Source organism: Magallana gigas, chromosome 2 (assembly GCF_963853765.1).
Source record: "Magallana gigas chromosome 2, xbMagGiga1.1, whole genome shotgun sequence".
NCBI classification, from domain to species: domain Eukaryota; kingdom Metazoa; phylum Mollusca; class Bivalvia; order Ostreida; family Ostreidae; genus Magallana; species Magallana gigas.
Window position 1 is genome coordinate 34,985,602 of NC_088854.1, and position 18,040 is coordinate 35,003,641.

The 18,040-nt window shown below is 35.2% G+C and overlaps 1 protein-coding gene across 4 annotated transcripts in view; it reads left to right on the top strand.

Moving 5' to 3' along the window:
* LOC105330255 (uncharacterized) overlaps positions 1-18,040 on the top strand; it is a 104,513-nt gene that overhangs the window by 56,712 nt on the left and 29,761 nt on the right. For all 4 annotated transcript variants that reach the window (XM_034445889.2, XM_066076336.1, XM_034445891.2 and 1 more), the window contains one exon: positions 12,736-12,893. In XM_034445889.2, coding sequence (XP_034301780.1) covers positions 12,736-12,893 — 158 coding nt within the window. The remainder of the gene's footprint in view (positions 1-12,735; positions 12,894-18,040) is intronic.

Genomic DNA, 18,040 nt, shown 5'->3' on the forward strand with positions numbered 1-18,040 from the left:
TCGGGTTCAAATGTGGAATGAGCTACGTAAGTGAATGCACAGCGCCGTTGACGATTCAGTTGGTGTACGAGCTCGTTAATCAATAGAAGAGGTTGATGGTGGAATCGAAATTAAAGTTCCCAAACGCAATGTGCCATTTTTGAAAAGTTGTGAATTTTATTTTGACAATCTTTCACCTGAATACTACCAAACTTCGATTCATGCGCAAGCCGAAGTTAAAATCGGGACGGGTTATACACAGATGTTTTACAAATTCAATAGGTGTTTCATTGGCTTCCAGTCTACTTGCGGTATGACTGCTGTTCGTCTCTAAAGGAATTTTGTACAAAGAAAATAAAAACAAGTCTGAATTTGCCTTCTCCTTCGTTGGCTCTTTAGTTGATTAGACTGAATTTAAATTTTAAACAATGCATTGTAAGCATAATCTATAATAGATTATACATTTTGGAAGACTTATACATCATATAATATATACAATATTATCGATTGAAGAACCAAGTTAAATGTTAATGTTCATGTTTTCCGGCTTAGTTGGAATCAGGCTTGGGGTGAATTACATTGTAAAATAATGCATTACATTACCATTACTTCATGAATTAGGGCATTAAATTACCATTACCATTACTAAATTTTCTTGAAATAATGCATTACATTACCATTACATGAGTAAAGTAATGCATTACCATTACTTTGTGAAAAGTCAATAAGTTTTAAAAAAGTAATTTAGAATCTAAATAAAGAGTTTTGTAAATATTTCATAAATAAAACATGCTTAAAATATTTACAGGTTCATGTTCACTATCAGGTTCAAATTTAATGACTTATTCGAAATTGCTGTTGCACTTGTAGTTCTCAAAGTAAGGTTGGTCCCGTAACATTTACACGCTAATGGCGGGGTTGACAATCTCAGTTATTTATGTCTTTGATTTTCGGAGTATGATTTTTAATGAAATTTTATTAAAGACCACACATTTGGTTTTCTGGCCTAATGAAATCCCCTATTTACGTATCATAAAAGAAAATATGGCACTGTATAGGTAAAAAACTGAAAGATGAACATTTTTTGTTCATAAACTTCATAACAAATTATTGGTTAATAATATATTATAATTTTTATCATGAAAAGAGTTTAACTCCGTCTGAGCCTCTATAATCAATATTATACAATGTATGACTTTTTGCCAAAATTTATAGGAACAATTTTCGAGCTTTGCCGAGTTTCAATGGCTTTTTTAAAACTTTAAATCCAGATAATCTTCTACAAACATTAATCTACAATCAATGTAATATGAATGTAAAAAGTTTGAATTGAAAACATGTACCTTTTTTGATTTAGCAAGTACAAGACAAGCATTGTTGGGTATAACTGAATTAAATTTACAACATATTTTGTACCTCCATTTACGGGATGCTACAATTTATACAAACAGGTTCTTATATGTTCTCTTACGAAACTGATGTGTAATTCTTATAGTTAACAATCCTTAGAAAAACAAGTAAAAGAAATTATTGACATTTAGTGCCTCTCCCTTTTTCTTGATATTTAAATTAAACCCTTAAACCTTAACGATTTCAATAACGACTTACAAAAAGTCCAAATATGTTCAAGAACGACTTTACAAATATTGAATTATTTTTAGTACAAGTTAACTTTGAACTTTTAAACTGGTTTCTTGATCCGTAACGGGGAATATAAATTTCCGAAAAAATCAATTTTTTAATTACAATATCTCTGTTATTCATTGTTTGATTTTTAAACAGACTCCTTGCAAGGGCCAACAACAAAAACTTTTTTCGTAGCATATTGTTAATTATCATTATATTGAACAACTTTTGTTTACAATGGTTTTTAAAATAAATCTCTTTTTCTTGATATCTATAATTAAAGTTTTGGACTTCTGGTCCCTTGAAACACCTAATTACGTAATATATGATTTAAGGACGGTACTGTTAAGTTAAAGAGTTGTACAATTACATGTAACATTTTTGCTTCTATAACTAATAAAAAAAATATTGCTTAGTATAGAGTGGAAATTAAGAGACTTCAAAGCCCTCTTGGCCCCAAATTTGAAGGGCCAGTCCCTTTTTCTTAATATCAAATAAAAGAACGTGTAATCTTAAACAACTTTTGCATTATATTTCTTAACAAAACAATTACATTCAACACTATTACACAAAAATTTCATGAAAAAATTGGTACCAATTTTTGAACTCATGCGAGGTTCGGCGCCCTGCGCATTTTTAAAAATTATTCACTAAATAGGATCATCTACAGACATTCATCTACTAAAACTGAAAGTTTTATGTTTTTATCTGAATAAGTTTTCGAGGAGTTAAGTGGATAGAATGGTCCTTAAAAATTTACTACCTTAATCCTCAATCCTTAAACCGGAAGAGACGTCAGCAGCTCAAAATGTTTTAACATCAAGATCTTGTAATGTTCTACCAGTCCTTGAAATGTCATGCAAATTGGTCACGAGTAATAACGTCCGTAAAGAACAAAGTCAGAAAAAAATAACTAGACACGACCTTGTTGCGAGCGACGAGGAGGTCATGCGTTCGATTTAAGAAGTTGATATAGATACTGTGGAATCATTATATTTTGTGGTGGCTCAATTTTTGTGGAATTTATGGGTACCTCTCATCCACGAAATAATATCCTCCACAAATTGATAAATTTGGGTATTTAAGTTATATTTCCTTTTGTAGATAAATACGAATACCCAAAATTACGTCTCCATGAACCTGTAAAATTTAAGACATTCACGAAAATTGACCCCCACGAAATTCAATGATTCCACAGTATATAATCTAAAATATGACCTATAACATGTATCTCCTTATTGGGGCCCTAAAAACCCTAATTACGTAACACATGAGAAAGTCGATATAGTGTATGGATACATAACAGAACGCAAGATAAACATTTCTGATTCTATAACCTTTTGCAAATTATCCCTCAGTAAAGAGCTATAACTGAAAAACCTTAGACCCGTCAAGGTCCCTAATTTTGGGAGCCAGTCCCTTTTCTTGGTATTGAATAAAAGTCACTTAAAACTACACACATATTTTTAAACAAGTGTTTACAAATTTGTTATCGTTCTAGAGATATCTGAGAAAAAAGGTTTTAGGGGCCGACCCTTTATCTCAATATTGGCGCCGTATTACGAAATTTTGTTCGTAAAGTATTGTTAAGTACATCATTTTGAGCATCTTTTCTTCTTTACTGCTTTTTAAAATAGTTTTTCTTTTTGAGATATCGATGATTTTCTGACCCCTAAAATCCCTTATTACGGAACACATGAGAAATTCATTATATTGTATGGATATATAACAGTAAGTTAAACATTTCTGTTTCTTTAACTTATTAAAATTATCCGTAAAAAAAGAGCTATAACTAAAAGATTTAGACCCGTCTGGGTCCCTAATTTAAGAAGCCAATCCCTTTTCTTGGTATTAAATGAAAGGTCACTTAAAAGTACACACATTTTATTCAACAAGTGTTTACAAATTCGTTATCTTTCTTGAAAAATCTGAGAAAGAAGGTTGTAGGGTCTGACCTCTTATCTCCTTATCGGGGCCGTTTTTTTGAGTTTTGAGGGTTACATATTGTTTAGTACATGATTTTGAGCATTTTTTCTTCCATATCGCTTTTTAAAACTGTTTTCGTTTTTGAGATATACAATGTACATGATCAACGTTTTAGACTTTTGACTCCTTAAATCCCTAATTACGTGACACATGAACAAATTATTAAAGTGTGTGGATACATAACTGTAAAATAAACATTTTTGCTTCTATAACCTATTTCAAAATATCCCTCAGAAAAGAGCTATAGATAAATTACTTTACAACCCTTCGGGTCCCTTCTTTGAGGGGCCGGTCTCTTTTTATATCAAGCGAAAGCTGTTGTAAATGTAAACTTTTTTAGCACTGCATGTCTAAGCAAAATATATTTCAGAAAAGATATAAACAAAGAAAAGCAGAAAAATTACGACAAATTTGTAAAGAAAAAAGAAAAATAACTAGACTAAAGTTTGTTGCAAAGCAACTAGAGGGTCTTCCGTTAATGTCAAAAGTAAAGCTAGAAGTTCCTCTAAGAAACAGATTTCTTAAACAAATAAACATAAGAAACTAAAACAAAAAGAAAAAAAAATCGATTTATTCTTGGTACTACTTAACAAATTCGGATTGATTTTAACTACGAATTACAAACACCTTATCAATTTTCAAAACGACTAAGCAAATGCTAATCCGAATGTGTTTAAGAACGATTTAAGAATTATTGAATTATTGGAGGTTCTAGTTTACTTAACATTGAACATAACACTATTAACTTAACCAAGAATGTGGTATCAAATTTTCCGACAAAATCCATTTTAAAAACCCTTTATATCTGTAATGCATCGTCCATCTTAAAACGGATTTCACTTTTAAATGAAGGTTAATACGCTTTTATTTTTGCATGTATGATTAATAACAAATTGCCGCTAAAAAATTATAGAGCCCTCCCAGTCCCTAATTTGAGGAGTCAGCCCTTTTTTATATCAAAAGAAAGGTCCTGTAAAAATAAACATATTTTGTTCAACAGGTGTTCACGAGTTGTTAACTGTTCTAGAGATATCCGAACAACTGTGTTCTAGGGGTTGACCCTTAAACGTCTTACCTGGGCCAACAACACATATTTTTTAGGTTGTTAAGAAAATTGTTATTCTTCCCAAACGAAGTTTGAGGAGTATATAGGAATCACCTTGTCCGTCCGTCCGTCTGTCTGACTGTCTGTGCAAAATTTGTGTCTGGTCCATATCTTTCTTATGGAGACACATTGGAAGTTTTTACATCACAAAAAGATTGCTTATGACCTAAGGGTGTATCATGACCTTGACCCAAGGTCATTTGGGCAAGGTGAAGGGCAGAAAAGTGCAAAATTCATGTCCAGTCAATATCTTTTTTATGGACAAATGTTGGAAATTCACATCAAGATTGCATATAACCCTAGGGTGTGTCATGACCTTGACCCAAGGTCAATGGAGGAAGTTCAAGGTCTTTGTTTAAAAAATGCTTAATTCCTGTCTGTGTCATGTCTTGTATTATTGGAAATAATTAGAAGCTAAAATATTACACAAAGCTTGCTTGTCTCAGGCCACATAAAATTATTTTTTAGATTCTCATCCCCGTCTCTCTGAAAATGGCCTGCCCCAATGTTTTTTTTTGACAAAAAATGTATGAAAAAAAAATCGGGCTCGGTTTACCAATAGTTCCAAATGGTTTTATTAAATGGCTGCTTGACATGTGGATTTTCGTTTTTGTTAACATACATGTAAGGATGCAAATTTCTTCATGTATTAACAGTTAACTTGAACTAAAATGGAATTTAAGAATAGAAATTGGTTTGTGTACTCATATTAACATTAAGAGTTTTAAAAAAAATAGAGCAGTTGTTAATTATAGAAAATAGTTTTCTAGATATTAATGATCAGAGTTTTGGACCCTTAAGGGCCCGAATTACGTAACATATGACCGAATTATTGTACTGCATAGAGAACATTTTAGCTTTTATAATTAATTACAAATAATTTTTCAGCATAGAATTGTTATAAAAGACTTAAGAGCCCTTTTGGCCCCTAATTTGAGGAACCAGTCCCTTTTTCTTGATATCCAATGTTCAGAAATTGTGTACTGATCTAAAGATATCTGAACAAATGTGATTTAAGGGCCGACCCTTAAACTCCTTACCGGGGCCACCAACAAGATTTTTAAGGTAGCATATTGTTGAAAACATTACTCTAAGCATTTATTGTTCTACAGTGATTTTCAACATATTTCCCCTTTTCGAGATATTAATAATATATAGAAGCAAAAATGTCCATTGTACAGCTGTTTATCTATACAGTACCATACATAATAATCGAGCTTGCCTCCGCAAGAAAGGTATACGGTAGTCAAAATTTCATGGGTAAGTCCTTGAGCTGAATGATCCCTCAACATGTTGTCTAATATGCAATGTATTACCCCGATCATACGCTCCCAAACACCACCCATATGTGACGCATGGGGTGGGTTGAACGTTGACTATTCCCCTAGAGTATAGATAGTCATTGACTGGAGAATCCTTCACATTGATTGCGTTGATTTGTAGAGAGTCAACAGCACCAACAAGGTTGGTTCCTCTATCAGAACGATACTCCTTTGCTTGTCCTCGTATAGCAGTGAAACGTTTCAAGGCGTTGATAAATGAGGATGCAGACATTTCTTCAACAACCTCAATATGGACTGCACGAGTCACAAGGCACGTAAATACGGCTGTCCAACGTTTACTTTTCGCATCACTTCCCAAAGATATATACACCAACTGAAGTGAACGGTGGCTGGCCTGGTACTATGCGGTCTGTTGGTAAGTTAGACATCTTTTGGTACGCAAGTTATCCACGCTGTCGTCGACAAGTAACGCACTTGTGAATCATTGATGAAATGAGGCGCTTGCAGCCTGTCACCCAGAATCCACTGGACCTAACTTTTACCTCTGTGAAAAGGCGACCTTGATGTTGAACAAGTTAATGGCATTTCCTGATCAAGAGAGTTAAGATATGGTGTTTTCCTGGAAGAAGTTTGGGGTTTTTTTTCCAGAAGGAATCATCATTAAAGCGTTTCAGGCGTCCACAAATCTGAATTATTCCTTTGTCATCAAGGTAAGGATTCAATGCAAGAATACTGCTATTTCTTGGTAGTGGCTCTTCAGAACGTAAACAGACAATCTTTCCTCCATCTACTTCCTGTTGTACAGTCTTAATAATGAAGTTTTCTGCACTCTGGAAGGAATCCAATGATTCAGGTAAGATCTTTGATCCGTCTCCCTTCCTGTATATTATTAAGCGTTGGAGTAGCGCAACGCACTCAACCAATCGATCCCAGCTTGAAAACTTTTCAAACCTAAGAGTCCCTAGCAGTGGTCTACATTCTGTCTTCAAAAATACAGGTCTGAGCTCTTTGTCTTCATTGGGTTCTTGTAGAGGAAATCCTTCAGCTATGTTTTCTTCATCTTTATGCTGTTCCCTTCAACCAGCCACAATCTCCAATGTCTTTTGGAAATACTCCTCTGGTACAACTGTACCTTCATCAGCAGGGTTGAGGTGGGTTGGCCCAAATTTCCATCGGTCTGGATGCTGAAGCTTTCAATCCACTCAACTCTGTTTGCAACATATACAAAAAATCGTTCCTTGTCATTGTGAATGTATCCGAGAACGACACGGCTGTCGGTAAAGTATTTCACTGAGACGAAAGACATATCCATATTTTCTACAACTATCTGGGTTACCTCGATGGCTAAGACAGCGGCGCGAAGTTCTAAACGAGGAATTGTGTGACTAGAAACAGGAGCGACCTTAGATTTCCATAGTAGGAAACCAGTTGACGTTGAGCCATCTGGGAAGAATGCCTTCAGGTAAGAAACAGGAGCTATGGCTTTCTCTGATGCATTGGAATAAATCCAAAGTTCGTTTCTTACAGACTTGCTGAGATCTGAGTCACTCGTGGTGTGTGGATATCTTCTAGGGCCTTCAACGTTGAAGTCCATTCGTTGAACCCAGCTCGTCCGGATATGCTCAGGTAAGGGCTCATACTAGTTTGAGGTATCTGATACAACAGTCTCGTAGAATGAGTTTCCCACATATTACAACAGGAGAAAGGAACCCTAAGGGGTCAAAAAGGCTATTTACAGTTGAAAGTACGCTTATGCGTGTAAGGAGCTTAGGGTTCGTTGAGATGTCAAACTCAAACATACCGATAGACAGGTTCCATCTTAGGCCTAGACTTCGCTGCACAAAGCTGATCCTTGTCAAAGTTCAGATCGTGGATATCCTGAGCCAAGTCATTGACTCATCGCATCTTGTGTCCTGCGCATCAGATCTAAGGCCTCTTTATTAGTTGGGCTTGACGTCAACCAATCATCAACTTAAAAATTCCTCCTTATAAACTCTCCGACATCTGATCCATGGCTTTCTTCCGACATACATGTATCTGCAATCTTCTCCAGGCACAATGGTGCTATAGCGGGGGAGGGATTATTCCCAAATACATGCAACTTCTACATTCTGTACTCTGTCAGTCTATTTCCAATCTTATTGTCCTTGTACCATAGGAATCTGAGAAAATCCCTGTGCTCTTTCTTTACCGTGAAGCAGTGAAACATGTGCTGCACATCAGGTACGACCGCAACCATCTCCTTTCTAAATCGAAGCAGCACTCCCAATAGACTGTAAGTGAGGTTAGGACCTGACAGCAGTTGGTTGTTCAGAGAGGTCCCTTGGAATGTTGCAGAAGAGTCAAATAACCCCGGATTTGGTTAGGTTTTTGAGGGTGATAAACTCCAAAAAGGGGTAGAAACCATTGCTCTTGTGTTGACTGTTTCGTGGGCGCTTTTTCAGCATTATCGTTGTCAAAAAGCTTTGTCATGAACGTTGCAAAATGGTATCTCTTTTTAGAGAGATGCTGCTGGCAATGTCACGCATGTGATCGTGTTGTAGCGCAACATCGGGTGTGGGTTTCTCCAGGTATTTGTTCTGTATATCATCACAGTCTAAGATGCATGGATATTGTAATCTGGTTTCTCCGTCTGCAGATACAATAAACAATCCCGAAGCGGTCCTGCCGAAAGTTGTAACTTGTCCTGAACATGAAGTCATCTGATACTGTATAGTCTCTGTGTGAATGTTCAGTGAATCGAACAATTCCTTCTTTGCTAGAGTCTTGTTACTTTGGGCATCAAGCATAGCATAGAGAAAAATGGACTTTCCTTGTTAGGTGACTATAGCATGGACAATACTAGCACAGGATTTTTCTTAAAAGTCTTCGTCTACTTCTGCGCACTTGCTGTTAATTGTAGTTACATGCTGTTCCTTGGGAGCTTCCTCCCCGCCATGAACTGGTGTGGGTGTTCTATCAGTAGATGCTGGCAATGTATCCACATGAAGCGAAGTAGTATGATATCCGTTTCCGCAATCTCACACTTAATATCTTTCTTACAGTCTGCTTTTCTCTGTGTCCCGGAGCAACATCGGAAACAGAGTCCATGTTCTCGTAGTATCTTCCTTCGCTCTTCAATAGGGTTCAACTTGAACACTCTACAGTCACTAACACTGTGCTTGACGCCCGGTCCTCTGTGAATCACACATATCGGTAATTCAGGTTTACACTCTTTGAAGCTCCCTGTATCCATTTGCTGTAGTTTTCTTGGTATTCACCTTTCCCTTGAATGTGTTTAATGGTTGTTTCTCAATGATGTGGGTCACGTCAACGTAATACATGAAACTAGGGTCGTTCTTCACCCTACTCATCCCCTTACCAAAGTCCACAAAAATGTTGAATGGAGGGAAAACAGCATTGTTGCCGTTTTGTATTTTAATGTTCGGCCCGTCCACATTTATTGAAGAGAATTTGGCAGCTTTGTGACGATTATATTTATACCGACTGAGGAGTCCAGGTAAGACAGCATGCAAGAACACTTTGGGTCCTCCTTCAGAAATTGTAACTCCATCAGGATATCTGATAAGTCATAGAGTCTCTGATAGTCCCTATTCCCTAACTTGGGAAAGGACTAAGTGCGGTATGGTCAAATATCTGCCCCCGATTTCAACCGATTTCTAAATATTATCGTATAAAAATGAAATCTTCACAAATCATTGTATAGAGGAAACTTATAACTTTAATCTTGATTTTAGTCACCATTGCTCATTCGCTGTTTATCTATGACGTCACTTAAATGTCCTAATTCCCGCAAATTTGAAAAAAAGGAAAATATTCTTATTTTTTCCTCCATATTTTGCATTTGGAAGTATAGAGCGCAGGTCTGCTCAAGTGCGATTTTAACATATGTTTTTCGTCAGATAGTTATACACATTGTATTAAAAAATGGTACTTGAGCAAGCCTGCGCTCGATGTTTCCCAGTCGAAAAACCATAGGAAAATACCCATATTTTGCAACAAAACATCAATTTATCAAAATAATGCAATTTTCATGACGTCATTTCTACACTATGACGTCACTGTGGTGATAACCCTTTACACCTTTATTTCCAAGATGATTTTAACTATCTTTCACCTTATTTTGAAAGCTCTTTCTAAAACTTTGATTTCGGGGGCAAAAAATGCATAAAACCGCACATAGTCCTTTAGCAAGTTTCCCTCTGATGGATGCTTCGACTAATTCAGGGGCTCCGTATCGCTCGTCTAAGCGCTCCCAAATTCGTTTCAGTCCTTGGGGTATGTTGAGGATATTTGACGTCCTAATGCTTAGAGCATGTTTCCTCGGCTATGGTCCAAGGTATTTAATCAAAAAGTCCATTCGTCCAGAGTTCACAATTTGCAGTTCGGTTACAACACACTGAAAACTGTATTTCCAAGCACAGTAAGATTCAGGTTTGTCATTGAAATTTACCAGATCTGAAAACAGTAAGTCTTTTCTCAGTAGAAACCAGGTAACATCATCCATCGACGTGTGTTGACCAGCTGTGTGAGATGAAGTCGGTTGTGATGGAAGCATGTAGGATTTTGATTCAAGTTTTGTTTGATGTAGATGCCGCATGATAAACGACACTACCACTAGATGTTGTCCGCTGAGGTCTTTTCTCGTGGGTCTCAAGTCCAACATGATCCATGAGCACTGGAGAGGCTCCTCTCAAAGTTGACTTCAATATGTGACACTCAGCTTCTGGATCTGCGGCTTCTTTTTTCAGGTTGAGGATTTCAAGTTCTGCTTCAATCCCAGCCTGTCGTTTGCGAAGTTCTAATTCCTTCACTGCATACTGAATTCTTGTTTTGGCTGCCTCTGCTTCAGCTCTCCTCCTAATGAGACCAGTAGTTATTGAAGAGAGGTCATTGATGGAAGGAGAATTGCTGTCAGTAGATTCCTCTAAGATGGACTCCTCCTCATCTGTGCATTGAGGTTTGCTCTTTCCAGACTGTGACTCACTGACATCTCCATGCTTTGTTCCATCACCATTCTGTAGCAAAGATTCTATTCCAGTGTTTTCTCCTTCTTGGCTCATAGTCTTTTTACTGTTAAGCTACAAATAAAAGTCGGTTTTCAGGAAACAGTTTCTTCGGCAGACAGATAACCGCGATGCGGTAAAAAGCTGTAACCTACAAAATATAAACATAAATGACATGTATTGCTTTTCATAGAAAAAAACAAATCATCAAATCTTACACATAGAATTGAGTAATACACCATAAATCAATAGTTAATATAGACTGCATAGAAATTCAATAATTGACTAGAAAATGCCCATTGAAAAAATTGTATAATTAACATTTTGTCTTTTGATCTGTTTAGTGAAAGGGAAAGGGGTTATGAATTGTTCATATAAATTTGCATTATTTTATAAATGCTTTACATTAATACTAGTAACTTATCTGAAATTCATCCAACATACTGACAAAAATACACTTCAAAAGATGCTGTCATTTCTCTGCAACCTCAAGCGGATGATAATTAAAATGAAGTTCATTAGTCATTTATGGCAAAAACTTATTTCAATTATTTCTAAAATCTGTGGAATATGGTAAAGAGTCTATTTTTATTTTACAAATTAACAATTAAATTGAAATTATTTTAAACTCATAACATATGTTGACGGAACAACACTTAAATTTACAAGTGTATGTCATTCCTCTGCAATTTTAAAGAAACATCAAAGAACCACAACTCCCTGTAAATTCAATAAAATAGTGAAATTTTTTATCCGTTTACGAAGCATTATAAATGCTTTACATTAAATATTTAAGGCATTGATCAGACAACCCCTCTTTTTATAAAACTTGATATAACAAGTTGCTGTCCTTTAAAAAAAGACTACAATACGTGGACCATATGCATGTGTTTTCAACGAAAACGTGAAAGCCTAAAGATTATCTGAGATTCCAGCTCCCTTCTTTTATCAAATACATTTGTACGTTACATTACGTACATGTATATGTACTTTTTATTTTAGAATTTAAAGGGTCCATACTTCTTAAATAATTATGATCAATATTAATGAAGATTGTATATATAGTATCAGGCATTCGGTGAATTCTACTATTTGCGCACACATTATGCTTTACACTACTTTGTTAACTATGCAGTGACAGCTTTGTGTAAATTAATTTCATATTTTGATGCATTTTTCTTGAGATTTTAACTTTTATACAGTGACATAATCATTCAATCATCTATTATATACAGTCACCTATATAATGATTCAATCATACTTAAATGCTTAAGAATTTTTAATCGGGACATACTCTAGCCTTGCCTTCTATAAAAGTAAGGTTAAGCTACATGTGTATTCGGAAAACAACAAAACATTGCAAATTATGCTACTTGATGCCTTTTGTAGTTTAGGCATAACATTAACTTATTTTATAATACTGACAGAAAAAAATAAATGATTACTGACGTCGTCTCTTAAAACCTTAATGTGCATGTTTATCTCTCCAACACTTGCATGCAAGTGTCGGTTCTCGTATTGAATGTTGATGATGCAATAATTCTCAAAACCAAATATATGGGCTGAATCTTAAGCTTTTTTGTTGTTTTATATAACATTAAAACTAGCATTGCATCTTGTTTAATTGTTCTCAACAAAACGGTCTCATTTTTTAATGCGCCTCGGGAAATAGGCCTGCACTTGGGGAACTTGAATCTTGCGAACTCCCTGATTGGTATGTTTTAATTTTATCTAATGCATTTCACTGCAGGAAAGAGAAAGCATTTGGAACACCAAGGTTGGATAAACACCACAAAGGAATCCATAGATTACATTAAAAGTCATCCAGATATTTACTACAACTTCCTTCAACATCAAAAGGTGATAGGAAATGCAGAAAAGAACAAAAACATATCAAAAATTAACAAGGTAATGTTTGTTTTCAAGGTAATATGCATTCATAAACACTTTCACTATCATGACACTTGTAACACATTAAATACTATTTAAAAAGTGTAGAAATCGGACACAATATTGCAAATTCTATCTGGTTTAACTGAGACATATCTTATCACATCAATCGAGAGGATTGGACATTAGTTACTTAGCTAAGATAGCCCCCTTCTTGTTACAAGCATATACTGGATAGACTGTCATACAAATCCAAGATATTAAATTTTTATAGGAAAGGTCAATAATATTGCATAAAGGAAAATTGACAGTAAAGGTATTCAAACTGTTTACGTCCAACTCTCCCAAACTATTGTAAGAAAGTTTATTTCGATTTAAAGAGAAAATTTTGCGCAAATGCCTTAAAGTGACAATTTTACCACAACTTACATATACTGTGATGCATTGTTTAATGTGCCAGTTGGCAAAAAGAATAAAAAAAACAACAACAACCATTTAGATATTTAACAGCATGAGTTAATAGATGTAAAATGTAAAATAAGACAAAGTAGGACAATAAATTTGTTTCATTATAAAGTTTCTTTTATTTCTAATTTTGACCACACGGGATCTCAGAAACGTTAAATTATTAAATAAGTCTTTATAAGTTCTTAATTGGTATCGGTGTTTAGACCAAACGAAAAAGTTTCATTTTCACTTTACTGTTTTTAGACGGGTCACGTGACCCCGTCTCCGTTTTCTCTCAGCCGAAGTCTTCAATCGGAAGGCACGCGTATAACACATGAATTGAGTTTACGCGTAAGAAAATAGTGCAGGAAGTGTTCATGTATTTCAGTAAAAATATATTTATATGTTTACGGTGCGACCGTTGGGGCAAGCACAGCATGTGATCAAATAATGAATTATGATAAATAAATAAAAATAAAAGTAGCAACGTAACGTAAATGAATTTGAATGCAAAATAAAATAAAGCATACCTATTTTTTCAGTTAATTTTCATAATTCATGATAATTTATAAGATATTCAATTTTTTTATAAGTAGAATTTATTTCAGATACAATGCTGTTTAATAATAAAGATTTTTAACATAATGTTCATAGTAGTTTATTCCCTCTTTTCTTGCATGTTTCCTAAACTTACATATAAAAAATCGACTTAATATCATAGAGTTGCCCCCTCCCCGTTTTAAAAAATGCTATTTGATGCCTTTTTTCATAAATTTACGAATAAACAATTTGCCGATCATATAAGGAAATTGGAGTTGCCCCCCCCCCCCCCCCCCCTCTTGAGAGCATGTAATAAATTGAAGTGAAAATAAAGATACCATCAAGCAGCTAATGAGCTAAAAGTAAAATACGCACTCGCCATTCCGCACCCTGGATTAGAATTTTCCTGATTTTGAGAATTATATACATTTTTTTGCTTGTGAAGATTTATTTGTATGAGGCTGCTACGCCCCTTTTAAAAAACGTTTCTGGAAATGAACGTAAATACAGTGAATAAAATAAATGTGAGCATTCATCCAAATGAGAGCAAGTTACATTTACAACATCTCTGAAGAAATGTTCCCAGTCGTTAGCTCTGCAAGATTTTGAGAAGATTTTGGTATTTATATTTAAGCAGATTTACAAAAACTAGATAGAGTAATTTCCTCTTACTGTGACGTCAAAGTTCACGTCGGTCAAGTGTCGTCTGTCTCTTTAACAAGAGGCACATGGACCACATCGCTCATCTGAGCAACATTAGGTATGATAAAATCAGCTTAACAGAGTCATAATTCATACTATCGTTGCAATGAAATATGATACATGGAGATCGTGTATATGTAAGAGTCCATTTTTTTTTACCTTGGATATTCTTATGTTTATAATCAAGTCTCATTTCTAAAAGGATGATTTACATGATTTACATGTAATAGTCATATCACACTTGTTGAGCATTGTATTTAACACCCATTGTGCCTCCACCTTATCCCCGGGGACAATGATTTGTACGAATGTGAATATACACCCTCTGAGGATGCTTCCACACAAGTTTCAGCTTCTCTGGCCAAATTGTTTTTAAGAATAAAATTTTAAAAGATTTAAACTATATATTCCTATATAAAAGTACGACACCCCATTGTGGCCCCAACCAGCCCCTGGGAGTCATGATTTTCACAACTTTAAATCTACACTCTATGAGAAAGCTTCCACACAAGTTTCAGCTTTCCTTGCTGATTGGTTTCTGAGAAGAAGATTTTTAAAGATTTACTCTTTATATTCTATTTAAAACTTTGACCGCCCTTTGTGGCCCACCTTTCCCCCGGGGACCATGATTTGAACAAACTTGAATCTACACTATCTGAGGATGCTTCCACACACGTTTTACCTCTTCTTGCCAAATGGTTTCTGAGAAGAAGATTTTTGAAAAATATCAACAAATTTTCAATAAATCCTAATTATTTCCCCTTGAAAGAGAGCGTGGTCCTTCATCTAAACAAACTTAAATTCCCTTTACCTTATTATGCTTTGTGCCAATTTTAGTTGAAATTGGCCATGGGGTTCTGGAGAATAAGTCGAAAATGTGATAAGTTTACAGACAGAATGACGGACGGACAGACGGATGTCGGACAAAAAGTGATAAGAAAAGCTCACTTGAGCTTTTAGCTCATGTGAGCTAAAAACTACTATGAAAAAAAAACTACGCGAAATATACTGTTTTATTTACTAAAAAAGCATGATGTTCTTGAAATTACACATTTTATCCGATTCTCAAAAGTTTTACTTTGATTCTCGCTGAAAGTTGAGACTGATTTCAACGACATTTTTGGAATTATATTGTGAATCGAAACTTACTGCCGCCGAAAAATTCTGTCGGATCTTTAATTATTTTTATCTTGTTCTCGTGAGAGTGTGAAAAGGGAAACCATATTTACAGGGAACTGCTGGCCCAATAAAAACAGGGCATTACTGTTCTGAGTAACTGACGCCAAAAAAATCTTTTGAATCAATGTACAACTAGTCCGAATGTTCTATTCACACAAGCCTTGCCGGTGTAACGACGAAAAGTGACCCCTGTAGAATATTGACCCGGGGGTCAAATTTCTACGGAGAAAACTAACCCAGGGTCAGTATTCCATGGCAAGTTGGGTCCTACAGAATAGATATTGCAATACAGTATGCATTGAGATCCGTAGCAATGTATTCATACTGAAATAAAGTTACAATGTTGAGAAAAATAAATAGTTACAACTTTAATACAATGCTTATACATTGTTCTAACATATGCATTTCATTTAGTAATTGTGTAATATTTAATATTTAGAATTTGAAATTCTACGTTTAATATAGAAATAACCCCCCCCCCTTTCACAAAATCCTTTAGTTTTTCTGCCCTGATTTTAACTTGATCTTTGATCTTGGGCCTTTAATTTCAACCTAGTACCATTCTAGATTACTGAACTAGTGGCCATACCAATTTGTTCATTTTTAACATTTATGAGTTTTTTGCATTTAAGTTTCAGTTGAAGTGCTTGACATGTACTGTAGAAAAGATTCTAACTCCCGAGCCCTTCACTCAGTATCTCGGACCCCATTCTTATTGTCTGTCATATATGCAGCGATTAAACAATTAAGAACAAATTCCTTAGATCAAACGGCGCATATTGCCTGTGCGGGGACTTAAAATTTACACAATACACGGGATGTAAGCAGTCGTGTAATATTTGTGGTGCATGTATATTTCTTGTTTTTCTATAGTCTGTATCTATGATAGCGTGTGAACTACTAATGCATGTTAGAACTGTGAAAATTACTGTCCTCGAATTTTTACCGAATAAATTTTAAATTACATGTTACTGACTTCGTTATTTTTACATTTATAAAGATTTTATCAATCCTGTTGAAATTTAACAGTCAAACATAATTTAGTAAACGACACGCTAAAAATTCTCAACGCTGAAATACATGTGTAAAATGCATCAGTCTTTGATTTAGGACTTCCCCTAATTGTCGTTAAACGAATTTGAGAGCCACACCTCAAAATTCTACTTTCGATTTATCTACGACGAAAATCAAACTCGGGCCTTTTCATACCCCTCCGGAAACAACACGCATCAATATTTCAAATGACCTCGCATTGTTACAGAACATAAATAGTCAGACATCTTACATGTTGTTTTTCATCTAATACAAAAAATCAGCTTCCCGGGCGGAAAAAACCCAAATTCAAAGAGAAATTCGGGAATTATTTTGCGTCAGCCATGTTCTGACGTGAACCTTTGCTGAAATACTGTTATGACACCTGCAAAGGTTGTGTGTTCTAATCTCGCCGGAGCCGAGATTTGTTCCTTCTCTCTATCTCTCCATATGAATTTATTAATATTTATTATATTTTAAAACAAAATATTCTTCACAAAGGGTTATTGGACTGTAGTATAAGTTGAAAACTCTCTTCAATTTAGATAAAGACAAAAGCAGTCCTTAATTATTAGGGTCTTCCGTCTTCAGCAGAAGATCCTACTATTATTCTATTGCATCTTCGCTAGCCAAGGATTTTTGGTTCTCTTTGTTCCCCATAAACCCTTGGCGGATTTCATTACGAAAACTCGGTGATGTGGTGGCGCTATCTAGCGAGCAACTTGAGTTGCGCCCCTTGCATATTTACATTTTAATCGAATTAAACAACGGGTTATATACACATCATGGCATTATACTGTACAACTTGAAAACATTGACTACCGAATAACGGAACATAATTAACAATGTAATTAAATACGAATTAAGTTATAACCTAGGGAAAGCACGGGATGTTTTATTCAATGTTTTGTAAGGATCTGTACCGGGAGTGAAAAACTCGCCGATTTATATGAAAGCTTTCATGCCATAAAACCAGGTATCGTTGTCGTTAATATTGCGGACCAAAGAAATTAAATAAAACATCTCATTGAACCCTTAAGGCAATAACCATAAGCAGGAACGTAAATACTGACGGGTTATGCAACTTCTACATTCGCCATGTTTACTTCCCATGCTATTACGCGAGCTAGCCTTCACAAGTTTGTAGAACTATGTTCCATCCAAGTAAACTATATAGGTTTTTAAAGCATCTGGTTAAACCATCGTTGGTGAGCACTGTACTCGAGAACTTGTGTCTCAACTTGTTAAAAGCACCTAATGTTTTA